Raw genomic sequence first — 27,063 nt, forward strand, 5'->3', positions numbered from 1 at the left:
CTGCTGGAATAGTTCAGAGCACCAGAGGGTCGTGACAACTGCAAGAAACTGGCTCTCCATCTGGACTTCTAATTGTCTTTCCATCTACCAAAATTCACGTCTGGTCTTTTAAAGCTGTTTCCTGCCCACCATCCCCAAAACGCTTCTGACTTCATCAGCACCTTGTGGCACTCTGTGCCTGGGGCACCCCCAGATGATCATTGGCACCCTCATGAAACTTCAATTGTTCTTATGTGTTGTTTTACTTGAGGAGAAACTGATGCTCTCAGATTTGCTGTGTTGGAGGAAAGAGGTGTGGAATTACCCTGCTGAGCTGCTGCAGTATCTGAAACATTGAATTGTTCATCATGAGCTCCCTCAACATACACAAACTGTTCCAGTTACCAGAGTGATCAACCAGAAATCAACCACAAACTCGATTTTAGGAAAGTCTCCATGGAAGTTCTGCCATGCTTCTAGACTCCCAGTAAATTTAAGTTTATTAAAATGAACTGGCATGAAGCAAGGAACCTGTCTGGACTTACTCTCAAGTCCTTTTACAGAACACAGCAGACATCACTTAAATCATGTACAAGGTACACAGAACCAGAATTACAGTGGAGTGAGCTGGTCAGCAGTTTTAGAACTAAGTAATAGGAAGCAAGGAAAATGCAAAAGGTGATGCAGTTTTATATCTTCCATTAAAGATTGTTGGAATGGGGACCCTCTTTTTGTCTGCATTTTTTACATATTTTATGCATGAGGTCCTGATCCAGAACTGTGGTTCCTCAGCTCTCCTGAAGCAGCAGTGGTGAACAAGCTTCTCCCACTGTCCTTGCTGCTAACTTTATCTTCAAGAGGAGAACCCAGGGCTGGCATTTTTGCTAACACTGATAGCCAGGAGACTTTATTTATGGTGTATCAGGTGGCTTAGAACAGTGGTCTCAAAAGTCATGCACCTCTATCATCAAAAAACAAAGTCACTACACCTAAGAAAGTCTAGTATATCAAATGATTTTTCATTCATTCATTGCAGTTTCTTGAAAAACTGCTGACTTAGGATAACATATATTTTCCACTTATCCATAAGAAACAAAATTCATATTGGAAAATGCTTTTCTTTTGAAATTGCACACTTCATAGTGTGTTTCCATCTTCTGCCTCACTCTTCTGATTTTGTCCAGCTCTGGCTTTTGGAAACAGATGGAATAGCTGATTTTCAGCTATTGTTTGAAAATAGTCCTGGTGGTTTTAATCATGGATATAGCTTATATATATATATATATATATATATATATATATATATAGTGCATATATATATATATACATCTAACGTGCAGCTTATCTGGTTTTTCAAACAAGGGAATCTCCAGACTCAATTCAGAAACTACCTGTGGGTAATAGCAGGGAAAGCCCATTCTTCAAACTCATCATTCCTCTGTACTTCCTTTGTTTCTGTTTCTAGAAGACCTTCACATAGAGCTCTGCCATGGACTGTTCGAATTACCTGGTTTTATACTGGCATCTTGTTTCAGTTGAATGTGGTGATTATGGAATGCTTCTTTCTGTTGTCTTTGAAACTTGAAGGTACCCCAAATAAACTAAAACCCAGATAGCACCACTAAAAATATTAGTCAAAAATCGTACTGCTTTCTGTGTCTCTGTGTATTCTTACTTCTTTCTTGTTTTGTACTTTTTTTTATTCAATACTCAAGGGTTGGCAGTGCTGTGAAGTAGAACAGTGAAACATAAATATTAATTGTGGTAGAAATATTGTCTAGAATCTCATTCTTGTTTTACTTGAAAATAATACTCAATTGTCTTGGCTGTGCTGGAGCAAAGATGAGACCTAAGGGATGTGCATTTATTTGGCTGCAGCTGTATTACCACATTTGGGAGCAGTGCCTGGCAGTAAATCACACTGAGTGAGTCACTGCCTGTTCCTTGATCCCTCCACCTCTGTGCAGGGCTGCTGCCAGCCCAGGCTGCCTCCCCGGGCTGCAGGGCCACCACGCTGTGTGTGTGGGGATGGGGGAGGCTCCTTGTCCCAGCCCCACAGGGTGCGAGCCGCAGCTGCTTTTTCCAGCTTTCTCAGAGAACCACTGCTGGCCTGGCTTGGCTTTCCCCCCTCTCTGGCAGGGTGAAAATCCTGGGAATGTATCTAAAGACAGGCACTGCCTAGGAGTGGTAAAGCCTGTGCCTTCCCACTGCTCTTCCTGAGTTACACCTGATTTGGGAGGATCTCTGGCACAGATAGGGGCTGGTAATCCTGGCTTTGTGTGGGCTCAAACTGCTCTCTTCAGCTTGGGGAAGACTTCAGATTTTAGGGGCAGAGATGAAAATTGCAGCCCAATTGATAATGCATGTTTTTCATCCCCTCTCCCCCAGGCAGCCACATGTGTGAGAGGCATGTCTGCCCTAGTACTTTGGATCATGGCTGTAGTTTCTGCCTGGCTCTGTCCTGCTGTCTGCACGTGCAGTGTGAAAGTATGTTGGTCAACAATTTCCTATCAGTAAGCTCAGTGAGACTAGTGTAAAACAGCTGAATGGGTTAAAAAGTTAATGTTGTTGCCTCACTGGGGGAATTCAGAGCTTCTAAATTCTACTTGGGCGCCCTACTAGTGAATATTTCCAAAACTGATGTTTTAATTTAGTTTAATTTAGCAGTGGCAAGTAGTTTGTCAGGGCAAGAAGCACTTCTCCCTTCCATGACATAAAAAAGGGATTCCAAAAAGCTGAAAGTAGCAGAATTGTAATGGCTGTATTTCTTCTGGTCGCCCTTCTGTTCCTTTCTGTGTAAAGATGATAAAGTCCCTTGATGGGACTGAGGTACAGGCAGGCTGGAGCCCCCTGGAGCTGGCCCCATTCCAGCTGTGGGACTGGGGAGCCAAAAGGGAAGCCCTGGCCATGTTTCAGCTCCGAGTTGTCCATTCTGGGCCAGAAGTGTGAAGGAGCAGACAGGCCCTCCCCCCTTATGTAACACTGCACAACCTGGAGTCGAGGCTGTGTTTTAGAAAAGTGCTGCTGTTGATTAGTCAGTTGGTCATGAAATCATAGGCAATTTATTTTTAAATAAACTTAATAACAATATTTGTGCATGCTGATTTTGAATGTCATTCATGTTGCAACAGAGCTTTTGATGGATTAATTACATCATTTATAAGCAAATGCCAGACAAAGACGAAGTTCACCTGAGTTTTGACTGAGAAACAAAAAAAAAAAATTGGTTTGTTATCTGTGTTCTGAGGATTGTCATCAACTGGTCTTACTGCTCAGGTATTTGCCTTACAGAGAGATGGTCAGGTGGAAACAATGCAAGTGAATTCACTGGTGCACAGCAACAGTGACAAATCCATTTTCCAGTCCTGGATTACGGTCTGAAAATCAAGGCAGTAATTGTTATTTAGTTCCTGTAAGCTCGTATGTTTCAAAGAAAACTTGAAGTATTTGTTGTGTGGGCTGGGTGATAACTCATGACAGAAGTTCAGCTGTTGTTTGAAAGTATATTTCAGCTCCTACTTTGGCTCCTGAAAACTGTAATTGCAGACTTAGTAAAAACTTTCTCTTGTTTGTCTTTCAATATTGACTGTTTAAATTAAGGTGGTTTTTTAAATGACCTGATTTTAAAAGGTCTTAGACTTCTAGGTTGTGTAAATTGCGTGATAGTGAAGGCTGTAAATCTGTCAAGTTATATCCTGTACCATTTGAAGAAAAGGAAGGAAACAGCTTACAATGTGTGGTTTAGTCCCTTCTCACTTTACCCTCTTTAGTCAGTGTAGGCTGAACAAGGATTAGTAATGCTTGGTCCTCTTTCTAGTTTGTTTCTGGTCATCTTAGGATGAAAACTGTATTTTATTTAATTTGTTTTGTGTTTAGATATTGCACTGGTTTATGAATACTAGAAAATAAAGTTATTTGTGGACTTAGTTCTAAGCACAGGCAAGGCACTTGACACTATATAAACAGAAAAATACATTGTCTGCCCTGTTGAGCTTGTATCTGGAAATGTAAGGTAATCAACATGGCATTTGTAGAATTGTTTTTGCATTCTCCAGCAACTTGTAAATGTATATTTGTGAAAAATAGAGCTTCCACCATTGAAGTCTTTGTTCCGAATGTAAATGTTTTCTAAATGTTTTAGAATTTCTCCAATGAAAGTTTGTCAAGATGGCACATCCAAATTGTGCTGAAAAGTGATGGTTGGCATTTCATTCCAAGTACAAGTAAATGTAGGAGATGCCCTAAATTGTATGAAACCCTTATGCTGCGTTAGTAAGAAGTACACAAACTTAAAAAACCCCACTTTATGGAATTCAGTAAACTTGGCTTTCTGGAATTGTATGCAGATTGTATCATCACTTCTGGAATGTGTTTTTTTCCCTGGGCCAGGGCTGCCAGACAGAGCTCTCTGACAATCTCTTTATCTGTGGGGTTGTCTATAATGTTAATTAGTGAACTCTTTGAAAAACCGGCTTCCATGAGTTAATTTATACATAAAACATCACTGAGGGATGTGCTTTACCTGTTTCACAAGTAGGGGACTGAAGCATAGCTTAAGGGACGTGGCTTGGGCCACACAAGAAGCCTGTGTCATAGCCAGGAATCAAGAGATCCACATTTCATTGCCTAACCACACAAATTCAGAAAATAAATAGTTGAAGAAAAGCAGATGCAACGCTGAGGATTTGAGTCTTGGGTACAGTTTAGAGGATGTTTAACTCTGTGCCCATCCAAGCAGGAGGATCTGCTTTGGGAGGCCAGTAATGGTTTTGCATCCACAGTTCTGGAATGGCTTGGGCTGGAATGCACCTTAAAAACCAGAGCTCACCCCAACCCCTGCCATGGGCAGGGACCCCTGCCACTGTCCCAGGGCGCTCAGAGCCCCATCCAGCCTGGCCTTGGACACTGCCAGGGACGGGGCAGCCACAGCTGCTCTGGGCAGCCTCTGCCAGGGCCTCACCACCCTCACAGGGAACAATTTTTTCCAAATACCAGATCTAACCTTCCTCTTTTTGAAGCCATTGCCCCTTGTTCTATCACCTCATGCCCTGTCCAAAGTCCCTCTCCAGTTTTCCTGCAGCCCCTTTAGGCACTGGAAGGTGCCCTAAGGTCTCCCTGGAGCCTTCTCTTGTCCAGGCTGAACGGCCCCAGCTCTCCCAGCCTATGTCCATAGCAGAGCTGCCCAGCAGCATCTCCATGGCCTGGCTCCATCCAGCAGGTCCAGTCCTGAAGCCCCAGGCTGGGCTGCTCTGCACAGCTTGGTGTCATTGGCAAACTTGCTGAGAGTGCACTCAGTCCCTCCCTCCCTGTTGGTGTCCAACAAAGTTCCTCTTGGTTTGGGTGCAAGGTACCAGGCTGGCTGCAAATGTTGCAGACTGCCTTGTGTTTTGTAGTGCAGGAATTTCACTTTCTATTGATGCTTTTTAACTCACTGGCACAGCTTCTTTATAATTGTTATTTATGGCCGATGCCCTCACCCAAAGGACTAAGGAAATAGAATTTGAGTGTTAACACTTGCAGTGGTTTTTAGAATGCCTCAATGCCTCAAAATCTTAAGGCAAGAGCAAAAATCCTGAGGCTGGTATTTCAATTTAAAGCTGTCTTTGGGAATTCTTATTTTCCTTAGGTTGGTGTTTGTTTTTGAGTATGTGCTTCTAATCTAGCAAGGACTTAATGAGCTCTTGAGACATAATAAGCTCAGTAAGACTTGAAACACTGTTTACCACTTGAAGTATTTACGTGGCTTCTATTCCTATTCATGTATCCAAGCACAATATGGTATTTAATAGATCCTCACAGATAGGAAGCCTCTAATCCTGATGTTCTACAGGTATGAACTGAATTACAGAAAGGATGTGCCCAGCTTTGTGAAGCTGTTCACTCAGCCATTTAACTCATGGTGTGTTCAGCAAGTCCTGCACATTTTACAGGAGTTCAGTGTGTGCCAACTCTGGGATAGCTCTGCTCACACACACAGTCCTTGTTAAAGCCCAGGGACTTGGAGTCACATCTTTGCAATCCTGTAGTAGCAATCCTGAGCTAGCCTGAGAGGAAGAAATGTTTCCCATCTGCTTCTGAAGGAAGTCAGGAAACTTCAGGCTAGAAGGGAAGGACAGGTTGTAACTGTGAGGAAAACAAGCTGTTGGAGCAACTTCTTTTAGAATCAGGATGTGTTTTCTATCACTTGATGGCTCTGTGTGCATAATTATGGCACTTAAAAAAGAAGTGCCTTCTAGTATAGCTGGTCTGTACAAAACCTGCTGAGTGAAATTCCATCATCTCTATCACACAAAAGGTGAATTTGATCATAATGTTATCTACCACCCTCATGTTTCTGTTTATGTAAATTTTCCTTGAACTGATTCCATCATACTGATGGCTGGAAGCAATGTGTTCACAGAATTTCTTTCAGTCCTAATCCTATGATGTTTTGTATCATGTTTCATCTCTTCTTGTCAGAAATTTTGGAATTGGGAATATGAGGAAGGAGAATGGGATGCAGTCTATCCCTGAATGTTGTACAGCTGTATTAGCACACTGGCACAGTGCAATTCTTTTTGTGCATACGGAAGACGCTTCCCTGTAAATTCTTTGTGACATAAGGTTTCTGACTAAAATTAGGTCATGGCTATTTCATTGTTTAGGTGTCCACCCACGAGGGAGCTACAGAGAGCTCTTTCAATTCCTTGCAATCAAGTAAGTAGCAGTTACTCTCGTTTATCCTCTAAGGAAATAGTCCACCAAAAATAATATGTTGATTCCTTAGCCCCTCCCTGTCACTAATCACTCAGCTCTTGGAGCTAGGGACTGGCTTGGCCTTCAGCACCAGAGTGTCCAAGTGCCTCAGCCATTAATTTTCAACTTACGACACTTGGGTGATGTAAGAAAGCTTTGTCCTCATTTCACAGCTGAGGAATTGACACATCAAATAAGTGACTTGCTTAAAGATTCACAGCAATACTGGCCATAGAAACCAATGACTTATTCATAGACTATTCTGTTTCTTGGAAAACCAACCCTGTGTTCCTTGTCCTTCTGCCTGCTACCCCAGATCTCCTCAGACCAATTTAGCAGGCCAAGGGGTTTAGGGCTGTGTGTATTTTAGCCTCCCATAAGCTGGCATTGCCAAACAAATGCACCCCTCCCTTGTGTGAGCACAAGCAGTATCTCTGCTGTCACGTGGGGAATTAAGTCAGGAAACTGATTCAGGTTAAAGTTAATCCCCCAAGAACAGTTTCAACCTGAGTGTTCCTCATTTGGCTCTGGCAGTGCAGCTGCAGAGGCACCACTGAAGGGGGCAGAGGGAGGGGAGGCTCTGCTCAGTGAGGGTTTCTGCTGGCTGAAATGCTTGTGAAGTTAGTGGGGTCAAGTTCATGAAAACCTTAACCAAAATAAGTTCTAGTTTCTTCTTTCTCTGGAGTGCACATCACATGCTTTTTTTCCCTATGTTTGTAGAGCCCACCCAAAGCACAGGGGCAAACTGTGTCCAGAACACAGAGGAGGTTTTTGGATCAGTCTTTACTCTGGGGACGTTTTACATCTGCCCTGCATGGCAAGATTTTTGTGTGTGGCTGCTATCATTAAAAATTCTTGATTCTGTATAACCTTATTCTGTTTGAAATGAAACTATTTCTGAGTAGTTGCACATACAACCAGGGAAGAAGCACAATTGCCAGGATAAGTACATTTGTAAAGGGAATAAAGTGTTGTAAGTGTGGAGCTGGATGCCTCATCTCACCCTGCACCATGCTGATCTACCTGAGCCCACATTCCTTTGCCTTTCTGCCCTGAGTGGTTCCATAGAAAAGAACAGCAATTGTGGGTTGGATTTTGGTCTTGAGGTGGAGCCTGTCTGCCATGACTTTCCACACGAGTCAGACACATGGGGAGAATCCTCCTATTTTGATGATCCCTCACTCAAAAGAGGGCTTCAGAGGGCTTCCCAGTTGCTGTGCTGAGGTGAACATCCAGCTTTGAAAACAGAGTACTAAATGCTGCTGCTTCATTTGAAGGACAGCAGCGTAGGAGAGCGTGTAACTGTGGAATGATGCCCTCCTCCTGACTGCGTCAGAAGTCCACAAAAATTTATGCAGGGCCCTTGGCATGCTAATAACTTGGTTGTTGATGACTAAGGCAGGAAGAAGTGACATCTAAAAGGAGACTGAAAGGAATTCTCATATTTCAAAAATGGCTGCAGAAGAGAGCAAAACATCTTTTAATGACTGCTGTTAATATCTTTAATGTGTCTTTAACCTTTTCACTTCAACTGCCCCATGACCCCTGAAATTTTTTTTGCCATCTTTGTTGCTGAACCCTATTCCCCAACCTTTATGCTTTTTTGTTTTATGGTTGGAGTGTGAGTCCTGGCTGAAGAGGGTGAGAGGGATGTTGCAGATGTCTTCTGCCATAAACTGCTGCTGTCCTCTGGCCTGTGTCAGCCACAGCCCCTGTTCCAACTCGGCCACCTCAGAAGCCTCAAAAGAAACGTGTGTGGGATTCTTTTATTTGGGTTTTTTTGTTCAGGCCTTGTTCAAAGGTTCAAGATTGGGGCACAAATCTGTTCAGTTTTCCTCCTCAAATGAACACAGATCGTAACATTTAGAGCACAGCCACTTTGTGTAGCAGGAACCTAACAAGAACCAGATTTTAACATAATCACTAGTTCCTTTGAAGGAGGCAGTGTTAGCAATTATGATCTAGACTAGACATTGGTAAGAACTTAACAAATAATTATAGGCTTCCTAAAGGAGTATAGTATGAGTAATTGCAGGTTTAAAAATGTTATTATGAGGAGTAGTTTATACCGAAACTTCATCCTGCTCTTTGAAACCAGAATCTGTAACTCTCATCATGCCACAGCAAATGCTTGCCCTTCTCCACAGAAGAATGTAGACTCGCCTTATTGTACAGCAAATGTTCTGTGGTACATTATTTAAATTAGCATATAATAGAAACCTAATTGCCCACTTGGGCCCACAGCTTTAGCTGGTGGAGATCAATGTGCTTCCACTGAAGTCAGTGTAGCAATGTTGATTTTCACCCTTGAGGATCTGGCTCAGCAGCTTGTTTCTATTCCAGGCATTGTTAAAGGAGATCCTGTGTTTAGAATATTAAAACCATGGCATTGTCAGAGATAGTCAACTCAATTTATGTGCAAGTGAAGAGAAATAAAGCAGTAAAACCATTATTTTTATCTGAGGATTTCAATTTACATTGTCGACTATTCATATTGACTGATCTGCTACAACAGGGAAATCGTGAGCGTGGGGTCATCTTGTTGTGGTTTTAATTTCCTACGTCTGTAGTTATCTAATCCTCTCAGTGTGAGCAAGCATGATTAGTATTTATTTCTATTCTGTGTGCCAGTGCCCTGGGCCAGGTTCTGTGCTAAATCCAAAGTGACTCTCCTACTTAATAGGCATTAACTTGTGCTGCAGTAATATAAATAAAAACTTGTACTTTCTCACAACTCCCAAAACAGACTTCTTCTATGTGGATATTCTCCCCCCGTGTTTAGGCTTGTGATAAATCTGTACTTTTAACTCAGTTTGGAACTTCTTCTAGCAATGTTTTCCAAATAATACTTAGGGAATCACAGATTTGGAAAGCCTTTGGCTGCTTGTTGAGCATTGAGGCACTACTAGGAGCGCTGCTTCAGCTGTACCCCTAGTTAAGAAATTGCTGCAGTGAGAACAACACCTGTCTCTCTCTGGACAGGCAAGTACCAAAATGAACAATAGTTCTTCACTTTGTCAAATGGTTTTTGCAATCATTTGGAATGCTTGCTTAAAGAAGCTTATTTTATTTCATGAATACTCCATTCAGGAATAGGGAAACTTGAGGGCTGAGCTGAGCCAACAGTTCTTTGTGGAGTTGTTTCCTCTCCCTTCACTTCCATTATTCTCAGAAGACCTCTGGCTGCTCCCCCACTTATCTCTGCTTCCATTTGTCCCCTGGGAGCTTTGGATAATCAAAGTTACACTGCAAGTACTCTTCAGAGAGTAGGATGGGGGGAGTTCTGCTTAAATGGTTTGGGTCTTTATCAAGGACAGTACAGTAACTGACTGTGTGAGCCTTTTGAAATCGAACAGTGTTAAAACCCAGCAAAATTTGGAGTTGCCTGGTGTTCGTTGCCGTCTGTTTTCTGATGTGTGCAGAACACAAGCATAGGAAGAGACATCAGCAGGAATGATGGGTAAAGACTGTTCTGAAAGGGTTGAGAGATTGTCTTCATCACTTGGTAAGTTATTGTATGGCTTCATTCAGCTCTGGTTACAAGGTGGTTTTCTTGTCCTGACAAAGATGAAGCTTAGCTCATGAATGGGTTTGGATTCTCTTTGGATGAAATGGTTGCAGTAGTACAGGTGCTCTTTCAATTATTTTCTTCAGACTTTTATCAAGCCTCCTTTTATTGGGGGAAATGCAAATTGACATTCACTAATTGCCAGCTTCTACCGTTTTGAGTGATTTGGCCTTTAGAACATAGTATTAGCCATGTGAAGCAAGTTGGAGTTTTCATTTTAATCTATCAAAACCACTTAGCAACACTTGAATCAACAATCTTATTCTGTGTTCTCCTGTTCATCCTTGTGGTTTGCCCAGTTCTGTGGGTCATAGGATTGTGTTCTCCTTATTGAACTGAAAGACTTGTTGGAAAAGGTGTCAGTGTTTCCTGTTAGGGGATTTTTTTGTTTGTTTTTGGTGGCCATTTTGCAATTTTGTGAATTTTATGAACAAAAGTACTAAGGCATTCATATAGGTGTTCATGGTAAGTTCCATCAAGCTCCTTTGTTTTAGTGAGTTTTCCAGGTTTTTTGTGGGCTTTTTTCCCTTGGAAAACATGTAATGCATGTGATAAGAGACTTGCATACACAAGATGTCTTGTGTTGAAGTAAGGAAACTAGCTTTGAGCCAGACATCTGAGACCAGCATTGTGTTATCTCCATTGCAGAGATAACAGACATTAAAATTCTAGAGTCTGGTGGCCAAATGGCACAGCACCAAACAGGATAGATTTTCTTATCCTCGAGTGGTAAATCGCGTTAGATAATTCATGATGCAAACTGCTGTTATTTCTAGAGTATGTGAGCCTCTGATGGCAAAGCAGATTTTGTTACCTCTCTAGGTTAGATGAAAAGCTGAAGGAACTTTGAGAACTGCAGAATATGGCAGTAGCTGTGCTGCAGGAGATCAGCTGATGCTTCTTTGCTGGTGTCACTTTGCTCCCCAGGGTGGTTGGAGTGGTGCAGCTCTTGTGCTCCGCTGTTTGCCTTTTTGTGAGGAAGAAGCGGGATTGCAAAGATAATGGGAGAAGGCAGTGGAGCATTCATGGCAATAATTTCTAATAGCTGGAGATAAATAAGCAGGCAAAGTTGACGACTTATCTGGGTGGGGGTATTAGCATTTTGAATACCCTCTGCACAGATGCAGTTATCACTTAATTGCCTTTACACTAGAAAAGCACTTTGTAGCTGTGAAGAACAAACTTCTGCGTGTAGTCCGCAATGGTTCCCTTCCGCTGTAGCAGACCCTGGCTCGGGCCGCTCTGCTGCCGGTGTCGGCTGCGGGCCCTGCCCCGCACAGGCTCGGCTGTGCCGTCCGGCGCTGGAGCGAGGCCTCGTTCCGCAGGGCTGACAGCGCCAGGCAGGCACTGCCCTCAGCCGGAGGGCTCAGCAGCGGCCGCTCTGGGTCGCTCGGCCATTCCCTCCCTGTGTGAGAGCTGGGGCCGGCCCCAGCGTCTCTTCGAGGGAGGGTTCGGGAGCCGCAGAGCCCTGCGCTGGGGCCGTGCCGCCAGCGGGGTGCCATGGCCGCTCCCCTCAGAGCGGCGCGCTGCTCTCCTCAGGCACGGCCGCCTTCCCCCCCCACCCCCTTCTCTGCCGAAACGAGGGACAAATGCGGCAACCGGGAGAAAGCAGTTCGTTCATTTTGTTTCTAACCTGTCAGAAACAAAGAACGTTGTTTTAAAGGATTTTAAAGGAATTCTGTGGGGAAGCAATTGCTGTGTGGTGATAAGGGAGGCTGCAGACAGAGCTGCCCGTGCCGCGCTTTGCAGAGAGCAGGCTGGGCTCGGCAGGTTCTGCCGTGCCTGTGTTGACCCAGAATTCTCACCCACAATTCTTACCGAATTCTCTGTGTCACCCAGAATTCTTGGTCTTTAACAGACCAAGATGAGTGTTCGGTACCTGAGCACCTGCATGTGCTCACCCTGATTTGCTGAAGATTGTCAGAGTTGCACAGACAACGTCAGCAACACCCTCAATTCAGTGAGGTCTTTTTCTGTGGAATAGTTACTAAGTTTGCTTATAGTCATTATTTTAAATTTTGCTATCTAAGCATGTTAAGGTTTTATTGGTATTATTCCTTCAACAGCAATATTGGTTACTCCAGGCATTGTTTAAAAGCTTATATATTTTTTTGCAATTCTTAAAGAGAGATTTGGCTTAGAGCAAAATCAGTAAAGGGAAAAGAATTAGGAAATCAAGCCCTTCCTTTCCCTTTTTGAACCTCTCGGTTTTCCAACCTCAAATAAGTACGTGAAAGGGGTTTAACAACTTTAAATTGGATTTTGGAATGTCAGATGACTCTAATAGCCTTTGTACACAAATAACAACAGAAGAGCTGATTATTGTTTCTGGGCTCTGCGATGCACTTATGTAATCATTAATCTTGGCACTTCTTTATCTGCAGCAGATTAGGAGGCCACTGTCATTTTGAAGACTGCCATTAAGTAGACTTTGTTAGTGTTTAAATATGTGAAGCTTAACTTTAAGCTTCCTTAATGTATGCGGTGGAGGTATTCTGTGCCTTGAATAGAGCTGTTGGAGTAAGTTTCAGTCACATATCTGCTGCCACAGTCTGACCTCAGACGGGGGTTTATGTATGGTGTTTGTTAATCAGCCTCTGAAGACACTTTGAAAGCTTTTTAAGCGTAAAGCATTAATATATCTGTTTGGAACAGCAAGCAAACTTGCTTTATCTACTACCTTTCAGTTGGTTTAATCATCAAGAGGCAGGAAATTAAACCCTATGAAATGAGACGGCAGAAAGGGTTTTAATGAAGGTCGTAGCACCTAATCTGATTGTGGCAAAGGAAGAGCTTTTGCTAGACCTTTTCTTTCCACAAGCTTGTAATTTTCTAAAGCGTTTTTGTGGGCAGCTACATTTTTTTTTCTTTCATGATTCTTGTCATGAAATGAAGATGGTTTTCAGACACTGAGTATATCATATATAGACATCATGAGGGTGTAAAGAGGCTCAAAAACAGAGCTAAGCCCAGGGAGATAGTGTGAGCATAGTTGAGGGGGGACATCCCTGTTATGTATGGTTTGAAGGGAATGTTTGGGAATAAAGCTTTGTCTGTGACAGAAATGTTTTTGAAGCTGTTTGATAGATTGATGGGGCATTTATTTTGTTGGAAGCCAGAGCCCATATGATTTCCATCTCCAGTGATAGCATCTTGTATGTTCTCCCTGGTGCAGTTTTTGGGGATGGGTCATAATGTTTTCTTCCTGTGCCCTTTTCCAAGAGAACGTCTGAGGAATCCTTCTGATCCCACAGAGACGCTAATACTGCTCCCTCTGAGGTGGGGCAGGGGCTGAATGAGGTGTCTTTCTTGGGGAGAAAAACAAGTATATTTGTTCAGCAGAGATTTGACCTTCTGTCATAAAAAAGGCTATGAGCTTTCTCTATTATCTAATGTATTTGCTGGTGCCTTAATATGTATCAGGAAACACGTATCAGCTGTAAACCACTGCTTGGTTTTGAACTTCAGTAATATTTTCTTTGAAATGGAGGGACCATGGGTATAGTTAATCTGTTTTGTGCTCCCCCTTCAAAACCTAGAGGAGTAGCTGAGGATGTGGCTTCTTCTGGTGTCCCTCAGATTCACTCCTCCTCTGATGACCCGTGCAGAGGACTCACGAAGAGGAGCTGTGGCAAAACACCCACATACACTGGAAATACCCACAGTGGAAAACATCTTTGTATTAAAAACAAGTGACCCAGTGTCAGGCTGGAAGGATGCAGAATATGGACTTGAGGAGAACCTCTTGTGTGAGGTTTGGGGGAATCTGGTTGTGATTTGCTTGCAATAGCCATAAATCACAGATTGGAGTTGAAGAATTCACACTCAGTATTGGCTGCTGGGTGATGAATCCAGGAAGGAGGTGTTGCAGGGAGTTAATTAATGAGTGAGTGCAGCTCAAAGGCTTTTTACTGTTTAGACTTCTGGAGCTGGTTTTGGTTGTTATTGTTCATCTTTTAGATGAATCATCCGAAAATGAAAATTTAAACTAGACATTTAGAGTGCACCTTTGTGAGAAACTAATGATTCTACTTGGCATACAGCATCAAAGGAAGCCTTTTTAATGACATCAAATTCATGTACAGCCAAAAAGAAAAAAATCTTAAAAATGCAGATGTAGTCACATCAGAATGATAGTTTCTAGTCTGGGTGAAATACTGCATTTTTTTCCCTGCAACTTTTTTCTTCTAGAATAAAGTTCAGGTTTTGAGTAGTTTTTAATCAAAGTGCAGCTCTCTTGTAGGGATGTGGTTTCTGCACCAGCCACATTTGTCTGGCTTTTACTTGATCGCGCAGAGTCCCATTTCTCCATGCACAGTGACAGAGCCTGCAATTTCTGCAGAGGTCAAACCCTTTATAAAATCCATTCAGCCTGGTAAAACAGCAGGACAAGGCTGAATCATGGCAAACACTGTGAAAGACACTTCCTGGGTTCCCAGTGCTTTGTCACCTCATCTGAGTTAGTTCTGTAGTCCTCCTCCCCACCTGCCCTTCTCTCTCCAAGGGAGGAGCTGTTCAAGTGGAGCTTGACTTGGCCAGCTGGGAGGAACCAAGGAGACCATCGAGGGCATTGTATGGAGAGCCTGTGCTGGGGATGGGTTGCTAATCAGAGCCAGCCTTCGAAGGGGGGTGTCAGGGATTGTTAGTGCTGGGGCTGAAAGCTCGCTGCACATTGTACAAGTGCTGAGGCTGCAGTGGTACCCACCCACAGCCAGCTGGTGCTGCAGGATCCTTGCAGTTCCCTCAGGTTTTGGGCCTGTCCCCTCGTGAAAGAGTGTCCTTGAAATTGTAAATAGTTTCACGCTATCTTGCAAATGATTGATTTTTGTCAGGTGTGTGTGGTTGGTTTGGTTTTGTTGTTCCCTTGTTGATTTTTTCACTCAGGAATCTGTGGCTGTTGTCTGGTCTGTTCTGGTGGGCAGCCTGATGTGATCCCTGAACTGAGATGCAGTTTTTGCATATGGACAGCACAAGTGTGTGTAGCTTCTTAACAAAGCCATGATGGAGCTCTCATGTTGTGTAGAAGGAGGTCAGACACTTTGCAGCTGTTCTACAAGACCTTTCCTTAAGGAGTGCTGCTGCAATTCCGGTACCACCTGAGCGCCTCTGCTGCTCCTGCGTACGCAGCTCTCTCTCCTTGGACACAGGGCCACAGTGATCCCCTTCTGAGACCTGCTCAGTCAGGGCTGCTTACCTGGGAGAGCTAATTCAGGCAGGGCTTGTTGAGCTGTGCTAGCTGTGTTGTAGCTGACTTGCTGAAGTGCTGCTTAACACTGGTGAGTGGTTGATAAGTTCTTTGTTTTCCTACTACAAGCAAATAAACAGATATACCAGATTTTCCCCTAAGCCAGTGTAGTTAATTAAGGGAAAAGAAGGTGGGAGGACAGTGCTGGAGTTAACCAATTCAGTGTTCAGAAGACCAGGTCCAACACTTGAGAGTAGAAAATGACATCAAACAGGGGTTCTGTGCATTAATCTGTGATGAAAATGCTACAGTAATTTGGACTTGTCACTGTAAAATGCTACAGTTCTTCAAGACTTTATTTAAGTCAAGTCTTTATTAGTTGCTTCCAGAGATTTAGGAAATGGGGCAGAGCTACAAATATGTTTAAGCTTTTCAGTACAGGTTTCTTTTTGAAGAAAGGGGGAGAATTTATTTAGTATTGTCTAGCTAATTCCAGCAAATAAATTAATCCTGTTCTCCTGCAGATTTCACTTCTTGTTTTCCTCTCCATTAGTGGTAGATAATGAAAGACAGCATACAGACACCAGGAAGGAGAAGTTGGTGTAGATTTGCTTTGCCCAATGCAAGAGAACAGTAAGTGGCAAAGAGTTCAAGAAACCTCAGTGTGATTGAGCATTCAGGGCTGCTTTGAGTGCCTCAAGGTGCACACACGGGCTGGCCCCCAGCTCATTGTCTGTGTCATTTTTCATTTGACAGACCGTATGCACTGGCTGGGTCACAGCAGAACTGTGCTTGTGCCCCGCTGCAGGTGTTTGTCTTGACAATTGCTCCAGGTTAGTAATCATCTGCAGGAAGAAATTAAGAATGTTGAAACATGAGTGAACTCTAGAATCCTGTAAAAACAAACGTGATGCATTCACACAAACCCCAGCTTGCTGCTTACTGGATAAATGCAGTAGCAAATTAGAGCAGCAAAAGTCAGTGCTGGCAGTTCCTATGATAATAGCTCACACCTCTGTTGCTCCTAAAACTTGTATTTTGTCATATTATCAAGAGAAATGTTTTGTAGGTGTGTCATTAGGCCTGTAAGCTTTGTTTTTGAAAGTGAAAAAGGAAAGTAATAGAAGTCAGGCCAGCAGCACTCCTCTTGCACAGCTCTGTAGCAGCTTCTCTCTCTCTCAGCAGTGCAGAACGCTGCAGATCGGTGGGGCTGGAGCTCTGCTCACCGGTCCCTGGGATCACAAGACCAAAACCCAAGATCTGGCAGTAAGGACCAGGCATCTGAGGCAGCTGGAGGTGGAGGTAGAGATAAAGGATGATTGTGCTGCTTACATAGATAGAGGAAATGAAACACCAGCTAGCATCCCCATGCTCACAGCACAGCAGCACTAGGGAGATAATGGTCTCTGTAGCACCTGTTTCTCGACATGCAGTTCAGAACTATGACTAAAACTATATTACATTTCATTAGAGAATCACATGATTTCAGTGTCACTGTGTTTTCTTATCAAAAACAACTTCTGAATAGCTTTCTTTAACAAGAATTCCGTTTAGCCTGGCGAAATTAATTATGCCCCAAGCTCTGTTCATTTTAGCCAGTGTAACTCCTGTTATTTTTCAACCAGAGAAGAAGGGGCAAATGAAATTATTAAATGTTTATTCACAAGCACCTGAGCCACCAAGAAAATGAGAAGCCAAAACGGGGCAGAAACAAACTGGTGTTTTATGAAATTTGGAAGTCTGTTCTGACCATGTGGAAATCATCAATCTTCCACGTTTGGTTGCTATGTGTTGTTACTGTGTCTGTCTGTTGTGCCTGGTGAGGGACAAAAAGGGGATCCCCAGAAGAAGCTGTTGCAGTTGTACATCCCTTGTTGTACATTTCTGCCATCTTCATTATTGGTGTGTGAGTTCCTGGAAGCAGTGACAGAGCTGGAGCTTGGGGAACTCCGTAGATTCACCGAGTGGGAAGATGCTGATTGTGTGTCCCGGATGTACCAAGGGATTGACTGTCCCAAGAACTGCTCCTCTGTGCTCCTGGACAACAGAACCCTGTGCGTGTGCCAGGCCTGGCTCTGTGGGTTGGGCCCAGGCTTGGACTTCAGTGGTTTGGTGTTACAGTTTGTGGTGTGGTTTAATAACGTGGCCAGAGTCCCAAGCTGCAGTTGTTTCTAGCTGTCATTCCTCCAACAAGGACAATCAAATCATCTCGCTTTCAGCTGCATTCATTGCTCAGTCAGGAGAGTGAGAATGTTTTTGGGTGGATAAAGACAAGACAGTGGAGAGAGATGAGTGTTACACAGAAGGACATTAGAATTATGTACTGTTGTATACATGAACGAGAGGGAGCAAGCATAATCTCTCTGAGTTCCTCTAAAAACACTAGGTCATTTTTTAGCTTGTGTTCCTGAACACTTGTAGAAGTCCTACATTGTTTGTGTTGGCATGTTGTTTTGGTTTTTCTTTACAGGAATTCAGAATATTATAGTGATTTTATTTTTATTTATTTTTAAAGGTTTACCGCGATTTTCTATTTGAATATAACATTAAAAATAGAGATCTCACCATAACAACTTCACTGAAACAGTTTTGCCTTTTAGAAAACCCAAACTATTTTCCATCTTGCCTTCTTTCATTGGACATTGTGTCTTTGTTGAAGGCAATGCTTCATGTAATAGCAAAGCACTAGTTCTTTAAATTAAAATATATGTCACTAAAATTTTGGTGGCTTAAAGGAAAACAACTCTAAACATCAGTGATCCTGGCATGGGAATATGAGCTCTCACTGCACTGTTCCCTTCCATGTGCCCAAATCAAACAGATGTTGAAGGAATTCATACTGATTGCTCAAAGTCAGTCTCCCAGGCCCCAGAAGAGCTGAGGTGGTGCCATGCTATTTATCCTGTATCTCCTTCAGTATGGATGTCTGCAGCATTTGGGAATGCTGCGCGGTGTCAGTGACCTGCTGAGGGATCCCGATGTGCCCAGGCCCACAGCTCGTCTCAGCATTGCAGCATTTCTGCCTTGTGTGTTTGAGGTGTTGCTCATACTTTACTTTTAATTAATACTTTGGTGGCCATGTTCGTTTCTACTCCACCCATCACACCCACACGCTTCAAAGGATTTGTACCAGTATAACCTCAGTATTTATTTTATTACCAGTGTGATTTCCTTAGGAAACAAGGCTTGGAAAGGTTGTTTGTGTTTGTCTGGTTTTCTGCCCATCACCCAAGTCCTCCCCATTTCCAAAACATTTCAGCCAAGCTTGAGAGCATCAGCAGTTCCAAAGATGTGAAAATTGAAAATCTGAGTAAGTTCCCCATCTGATACCCCCCGAGGGACAGTGTGCACCCAGGCTCAGCTGTAGGGAGGAGAATCTGAAACAGAGGAAGATGCAAAAATATCCCGTGTGCTGGGAAGGCTTCTGCTGGAATTTCAACCTTACTGGACCCCAGAAAAATCCAGCCATGAGATCTTTTGTTAGTTCTTGGGAGCTATTTGTTGCCAGGTCTGTCAGTGCAGTCTCCAGTGGGGCCTGCTCAGAATGTCTTTGTGGTGGGGATTGTGCATGGAATAAACACACCTTGACACGAGGAGTGAGCAGGCCCTCGGTCAGACACTTCCTTGTGTTCTGAAATGGCCTCAGCTGTCTCCCAGGCGTCCCCAGAAGCAGCCGGGGGGTTCCGTGTTCCGGGCTGTGTGAGGGGACAGACAGATGGTCACTTCACGGAGGGCAGGGGTGGGGTGGGCAGAGCTGTGCTGCCACCAGTGCTCGCTTCCGTGCAACTGCAGCCTTTGGAAGCTGCAGGTGTTCGGAGGCGAGTAATTTGCAGCCAGCTCAAATTACTTAGGGTACATGACAGAGCAAATTATTTAGGTAATGAAGCTGAAAATGCAGGAAGATTAGAATATTATATAGTAAAATCATTCCGTGTTAATTCAGTTTGTGATCAGATATCATGTTGCTTTAAATACCACATTACATGCAGTACCCTTGTTTGAGCCAATGAATATGGATGAATATGTCACTGAATATGTATGCCTCCTAATTTAATCAATATACTTACAAACAGCACTAGCAGGGATGTCTGGCACAAACCGCATCCCTCTAGAAGCAGCTCGGCCCAGTTTGTGTGTGCATCATGAGCATTGCAGAGCCCCTCTGAATTAGCTGGGCACAGGTGAGCCACGCCACCCTCGGCAGGGCTGCAGCCAGGGAAGGGATGGCTCCTGCAGCAGTGCCCCGAGCCCCAGCAGTGCCAGCTGCAGCCCTGGGCAGCTGGGGATGCTTTCCTGGAGAGCCGTGCATGTGAGGAGTGCCCACAGTGCCCACAGAGGCTCTCAGGAGTAGGGGCCGGTCTGGCAGACCCAGCAGCGTCTGCCTGAGTCCCTCCTGCACCCAGCATTGTATTTGTAAATTAAATTGTATCCCTGCAGTTCCTGCACGTGCCTGCCTTGGGAGCTGTGGCCAGAGCTCCTCAGACGTGCTCCTGTCGGTGGCGCCAGGCAGCTGGGACTCCACGTACCCTGACAGGAGGGAGCACCTTCTGCACAGGTTTTCCTTTCCAGAAAATGCTAATTTTTAAATTCAGAAATAGTAAGACATAGTGGGATTTACCTGACTTTCACCTTCTAAAAGTTAGGCTTGTAATTAAAATATCATTAAATTCCTTCACTGTTGAGTGAAGAGGAGGCTTCTCCACTCAAGGGTTGGTGTTGTCTGTTATGAATAAGATGAATCATATGCCCTTTTTCCTTCTTGCTTTCTCCCTTCCTTTCCTCTCTTCCTGCCTTCACTCTAGAGCAGTGAAGACAATTAACTTCATTAGTTACCCAACTTTCTAGATCACTCAGGTCAGCTGGATGGATCTCCCCTAAAAGGCAGACATGGGACCAATTTTTGCATTCACTGAAGAGCTCTTCCCAAGATACCAAATCTGAGGTTTCCTACCTGTCGAGAATTGGGAAAAATTATTAACTGTGTGCATGTACAATTTTAAAATAACAGTGTGAAAGCAGAAGGAGGAAAGGAAAAATCCTTTTTCTACCCCAAGACAATTAATTAACTAGAAACAAGCATTTTATTCACAAATGTTAATGGGGAGGAAAAAACTTCTGTCTTTGGAAAACAATTTTTTTCTCTGTGTTCTTCAAAGTGAGCTGGTAACACACTGAGGCTCTGTGTGTTTCTGTTTAAGTGACAGAGCTGGGGAGAAAGGTGACCTGTGCTTTGCTTGGCTGTACAGGCTCTTGCCCTGATCTGTCTGCCCCAGTGAGTTAGGAAGAGAGAAATCAAAGATTATGATGAGTTGTACAGTGCATTCCCTTATAGATACAGAGTTAGATTTTCTTGCTTCTCTACTGAAAAAACTGGACGAGGAATAAAGCAACATTTCATGATGTGGGAATTAATAAAATGGGAGAGGCTGTCTAGGGGATTTGGTTGGGGGAGGGAACTTGGAACAGGCAGGCAAACGCAGTGAAACTGTTCCAGGTTTGGGGAACAAACTCCCCTGGAGCAGGAGGGAATAAGGCACATTGCGCTGTTCCAGCAGATGTCATGGAGTGCTCCCACTGGCACGTTCCCTAGGAATTAGGTGGAGGCAGTGGTGTTATTTAAGCATACCAGAGCTACCTCACACAGTTGCTGTCTGAAGACAGAGTGGAGGGAGGAAGAATAAATGTTCAGGGGGAAAAACAGTGGGTGTTCTTTTCCCTGTAATCCTTGGGCTTGAGTTCCTGTTCAGTCTGATTTTGAGCGGATCAGGGTCCACACTCTTTTCTGGAAGCTCATCTGACATTGCAGGCAGTCTGGAGATAGGAACAGCTCCAAGGGAAGGCACATGAACGGAGGGGTGCTGGTGGGTGGCAGAGGAGCATCTCCTGTGCTGTGCAGATGAGCCTGTTTGACATCAGTTTGTAGGGATTGCTGCCTCCAGCCCTTGGAAGGTCCCTTCTTTCTCTCAGGAGCCCTTTCAGAGCATCTTGTTTGGTGATGGTCTCGTGCTCCAGCTTCCATTTGTTGCTCTTGGTGGTTTGTTTGGGCTTTTATTCCTCCTCTTTGCTGCCTTTGGCACAGGACAGCCTTGGTAGGATTGTGGAGCACTGTTATTTCAGGGTGTGAAAGAGTCTTAGGCCTTTAATCTGGGAATACAAACTACATCTGTCACCTGGGTATCTGTGGCAGTTCCTAAGCAACCATAAGAGTTGTTTTTTTTCTGCAGTTCATATTTAAGAAATAATTTGCTCATGCATGAACCAGCCTGAATCAGCCTGAGCACCACCCCAGGAGACAGAAATTGTAAACTGTAATTTAGGCTAATTCTAGTCTAAAGCATGAATTAGAGTATTTTATGTAATCTTGAAAAATATACCATATAAATAAATGTAAGCAGAGAGCAGGTACAATTAATTTGAGCACAGTAGGAAGCTTTAAGTAACTCTGGGAATGTGAGAAACCAAGTCGGAACATATTCTTGACATGTAAAAATATTTCCCACCTGCCTTGTTTGCATAAGAACAAGGTTTTAGCAAGTACATATTTGCATGTCAAAGTTAAAAGTGGGGAAAATATTTTCACCCTTGTAAGAAAAAATGCATAATCTTGGCACAGGCAATTTGCATTTAGTAAGTTTAAAGTATCTTAAGTCCTTTCATGCTGTATGGGAAGTGTATGAACCTGCGACAGGGGTTCCATACCAATGAGTTGATTTGCACAGGCACCACGTGGAGCAGTAATTGATCTGATCTCTCAGTGCATTCATTTGTACTACAATTGGTTGTGGCAGTCCCCGGCGATCTGTGCTTCTGAGATTCATCCCGATTCATCCCGTTGTCCTGCATCTCTGAGTGCAGCACTGAGTTGCAGTTTTAAATGCTGTGTGCCTAATTGAAAGTAAGTACCTTGAAGATGTAAATTTGAGGAAATCAGGAATTCTAAAACTATACCTGATTTGGTGCCAGAGCTCATAAAAATGATGTTGCGCAAACGCTGGCACAGCTGGAGCCTGTGAATCTGTGGAGATTCTCTTATACCAGTAAAGCACCCTGGAAAATGCATTTGGGACTAATTATGGCACCTTTTAGACTATTACTAACCTAGCTTTAGGCCATCACTTTGAAGGCATGTTACATTCCTTCAGAAACGCTCTGCAAACGTCCTGTTGCTAAAGAAATAGGGATTGCATAGACAGGCTTCATGGGTGATTTAACTAACATGCTGGAGATTGTAGATAAACTAGATCCAATTATATCATACCTATTCAAAATAAGGCAGTAATTATGTATATAAAAGTGAAATGTAAAAAATACATTGCCATGTAGCTGTGGAGATAAGCCTTGTCACTACCCTGTCCAAGGAGCTGCAGCAGGCTGCTGATTCACTGCAGCACAGGAGAAAAATAATCATATGTTGAAAAGGCACAACTGGGATTTGGTAGAGCTATTCTGGAATTTGCCCACAGGATTGCTCTCTGAATTTGAACTGCACATGATACAAATTCTGAGTTTCTGTGAATTCCAGTCTGTTCTCCAATTTGTTGATGTGAAGGGAGGGGGTTATGCCAGCCTTTCTGCCACAAGCTCATAAACATAGGAGGCTCCAGTAATAATTAATGTAGCACATTAATGAAACAGCACACACGTTATTTTTTCCCTTTTATTAGTTCACTTCCTGCTCCATTGTGTTTAATGTGTTAGCTGAAAGTTAAGTGACATTAAAACCATTTTTGGGGAAGAGGCATTTCCTTCCTTAAGTGTCCTAAACAGACCTCTTAATTTCAGCCTGTTGTTTTATTGCTGCAGGGATGGTGGGTTTGAAGGTCGGGGATGCCAAGGTTCTTGTGATGGAAGCAGATCCCAGTGGTGTCCTGCTGTGTGGGACTGCTTGGAAAGCTGCTGATACAGACCTGCCTGACCAAAGCCCTGGAGCCTTCCCCAGCAGAGTGGGGGAGCTGCTCTTGGCTTCCCAGGAGCAAATAGCTCCCATTTGGGGCTGCTCAGCTGCCACATTGTTGTATTTGGTGTCACCTGGAGAATATTTTGGGGCGATATTTTCGCACAGTCAGTGCTGTGCTGCAAGTCTCTGGGCTTCTGCTTTAGAATGATCTTGTGCTTTGGGCCAGATCCTGAGCTGTGTCGTGCTGCAGTGGAATGGAGCACACAGTAGCACTGCTGTTAGTAATCAAGATGACTCTTGATTAATAATAAGTATCCAGTTAGGGTTTCAATGGCATGCAGAATGCAATGTTTTTAGCGTGGACATGACCTTTTGAGAGCAGAGTAGAACTGAAATAAGGCCAATACATTGTAAGACAGCAGTATTAGATGTGATTTTGTGTGTTGTCACAGACTGGAGAGCTGTAAATTGGATGAAAGAGGAGCTCTTTTAAACAGTCAGGCAGCTCCTGAATGGGTTTGAGCTCCTCAAGGAGGTGAACAGCACTTGTTAATGTGTCACAGTTACAGACACAGCAAGAGCTGCACTTGCACTGTTCCAACTAAGGCCTGTCCAGAGCACTGGTGCAGCTTCATCCTAACACAGTGTGCCAGAGCAGAGGCTTTCCTGGGATTTCAGTCACCCACCTGTGTGTGCTGGGGTTTGTGGGCACCCCCAAGCACAAGGTGTGATGTGTGCCCTGCTGCTGTTGATCACTGCAGCACTGCCTGTGCACAGCCTGCCCAAGCTTGCCAGCAGAACAACTGCAGCCATGTATGTGCTCCACAAGCAGTGAGAGGTGTCCCTGAGCATGCAGGAGTCCCTTCTTGGGCCTGTGTATTCACATGGGAAGGGGCTGGATTTAGAGCTAGTCGCGACCAAACTGAATTCAGTGCGTGGGTTTATATGTATGGAACTACATTTATCAGGGCTTTCATGCCTTATAAATGAATGGCATTTTCCAGACTGTGCCAGCTCCTCTGGTTTCAGTAAACTGAGTGCTGCTGTGTTTTCCTGCCGTGTTTGTTCTGTGGTAGATAACACACAAATAGGTACCAATTCCCTTTCTGTTCAGATAGGCAAGTTTTGGACATGCAAAATGGGGTTGCTTTCACCGTGTAACTTCTCTTTAGGGTTGGCCACTCATGTGAGCTGGGTGGATGTTGGTGGCTGTGGTGGACGTGGTGCATTTGCTTCCAGGCAGGGCAGGTTTTAACATTACCTGCTATGGTCTTGTATGAATACAGTTGGAAGAAACCTTTCTGGTGTCATCTTAGCTCTTTGGCCAAACTGTGAACTCTCCTATTCTTTTTGGCTTTGAAATGCTGATTCCAGCCTTCTGGTGGGTTCTTAAACACCTTCTCAAATGACCCATTTTAATAACCCAAAAGCTATTATATAACGAGCAGCCATAATTTAGTCCAAAGCTCTAGGGGATCCTTGCAGTTCAGCAATGAATAGTTAATGCAGTATAATGTTTAGCAGGTTATTAGTTTTCACTGTACAAATGCTGATCAGGGAATGCTTTTATAAGGTGTTTAAAAGAAAATGTAATTAACTGGTTGCGTGCTTCTGTTGCAGCTCAAATTGAAATTATTCCATGCAAGATCTGTGGAGACAAATCATCAGGAATCCATTATGGTGTCATTACATGTGAAGGCTGCAAGGTAAGCTTCTAAAATATTAAGTCTGAAAAGAAGCATTTAGCCTTTTGATAGTGATAATTTTCCTTCTTTTTTTAAAGAGCAAGCATTGCTCCTAAGTTGAATATAAAATAGTTGGGGATTCTGAAGTACTGGTTTTATTTGGACCTTAAATAGGATGTTTCCATGACACACACACAATTACACCGCTGCAGATTTTAGGACAATCCTCCAAATCACACGTTTGTGCTAGGTGTGCTGTGCATTGTCTCTCTCTGCATAAACAGAAGAGGTACAGAGATGATCTGCTTCAAGCACAGCACCAAGAGCATTCAGTGCATTCAGCTGAGGGAGGACAAGTCTGGCTTTTTCAATCTCCCTGTGTGGTTTTGCTCTGTAAATTGCTATGAAGCTCTGCTGAAATAGGCGAGAGCTCTCCCCTCTGTTTTCTTTTGCACTGTGCTGCAGTTACAAATCTCTTCCGTTTGGCAGGGGAGATGCTGTTGCACAGTAGCACGTGCTCCTGCTGTTCAGCATGCTCAGGTCTGGCTGAGACCACTGCCTGTTCCTTGCAGTGCAATCGCTGCTGTGCAAGGTTTAGGCTTTGAAGTTTTTCCTGGAGTTGTACCTTTGGTAAATCAAGTGAACGAGGATTGCATTTCTGTTTTGTTAAGTGTGTCTGTTACAACCAGGAATTAACTGGACAGTGCCAACAGCAGGCAGGAGTGAAGCTGATCACTCCTTTTGATCCCTAGTGCAGAATTACAGCGCTGGCTTGGGGTGACACAGTGTGCACAGCATGCTCTGGCTTGTTCTTCTCTTCATGGATGAATGTTGCAATCCCATGCTGATAGGTTTTCTCCTCTTAATCTATACTTGAGGTGTGAAGAATTGATGATTATAGTAGTTTTTACTCTACTCTCCTGACCTGCTTGATACTACAACCCATCTTCAAAAAGTAGCTTCCTTGCATTCACATTATGAAGTTCTCTTTTGTGTTTTTCCCAGGAAGATTTTTGTGTTTTCATTAACACATCCTCTCAGTCTTATAGAAGTATTGGTAACAATGAAGGAAAAAAAACTAAATTAAGAATCTTGGAATGATATGGGAACAGCACCTTCTGCCCTTTCTGACTGCTGTTACTATGGAAAATACAAGAAATGTACTAAAAATGCATTGATAACAAAGTGGTGGCTTTTTCCAGGTTTATGTCGTTAAGCAGTCTTGGTGAGATTTCAGCTGTGGGAAGTGCAGACATTTGTTGTGAGAATTCTGCTCTTTGACTGTCTTGTCAAGGATCAAGTTGTGTTCAGGGTCTGAGAGCTCTTTAATCTTTAGATGGTCTGGGACCAGAGTACCTGGGAGAGAGATCCATGACACCCAAACCTGAGTGCAGACACAGCAGGGTTAACGGGCTGCTTGCAGAGCAGGAGCCCAGGGACAGGGAAGCTGCCAGCTGTGTTTGCCTTCCTTCATCTTCATGCACTTAGTGAGAATGTGTGTGCAGTATACTGTGTTTTAGAACAAATAATTTTCCTTCAAGTGCTCTATAAATCCAGTTCTGTTGGAGCTCTGTGCAATCCTCTGCTGCTGAGGATTCCACCAGAAGGGTCAGCTGGTGAGAAGGGCAGAAGGGAGGGCAAGTAGGCAGGGGTGCTCAGCACACTGAAACCCCTCTGAACCTTGAAGGCAGAAGGTGAGAATTAAGAGTATCCCAGTGAATGATTTAGGCATTTTCTCCTTCTGTTAAAGGAGCACAGTGAAGTTTTGTAGCCATACAATTTCAGACAGAATTTTAAAGCCAATTAATGCTTGTTTAACCAAGTTACCTTCCTTTGAGAAGCTCACTCCTGAAGAAGCTCAGTCTTCTTTAATGCCAGAGCCCAGACTGGCAGACTGGGGTACTGCTGGTGGGCACACGTCACAGGAGGGGTTTACATGGTCATGGCCTAAGCAGCATAAAATGACCTGCTGTGGCTCTGGATTCTTGTGCTGCACTCTTCCACAGTACTGTCA

General features: G+C 43.7%; 1 protein-coding gene across 3 annotated transcripts in view; it reads left to right on the forward strand.

The window, feature by feature from the left end:
- RORA (RAR related orphan receptor A) overlaps positions 1 to 27,063 on the forward strand; it is a 358,835-nt gene that overhangs the window by 304,324 nt on the left and 27,448 nt on the right. For all 3 annotated transcript variants that reach the window (XM_071442020.1, XM_071442022.1, XM_071442021.1), the window contains one exon: positions 24,985 to 25,070. In XM_071442020.1, the coding sequence (XP_071298121.1) occupies positions 24,985 to 25,070 (86 nt within the window). The remainder of the gene's footprint in view (positions 1 to 24,984; positions 25,071 to 27,063) is intronic.

The sequence above is a fragment of the Agelaius tricolor genome, unplaced genomic scaffold (assembly GCF_023055355.1).
Source record: "Agelaius tricolor isolate 1412-34295 unplaced genomic scaffold, bAgeTri1.0.p SCAF_16, whole genome shotgun sequence".
Classification (NCBI taxonomy): Eukaryota; Metazoa; Chordata; class Aves; order Passeriformes; family Icteridae; genus Agelaius; species Agelaius tricolor.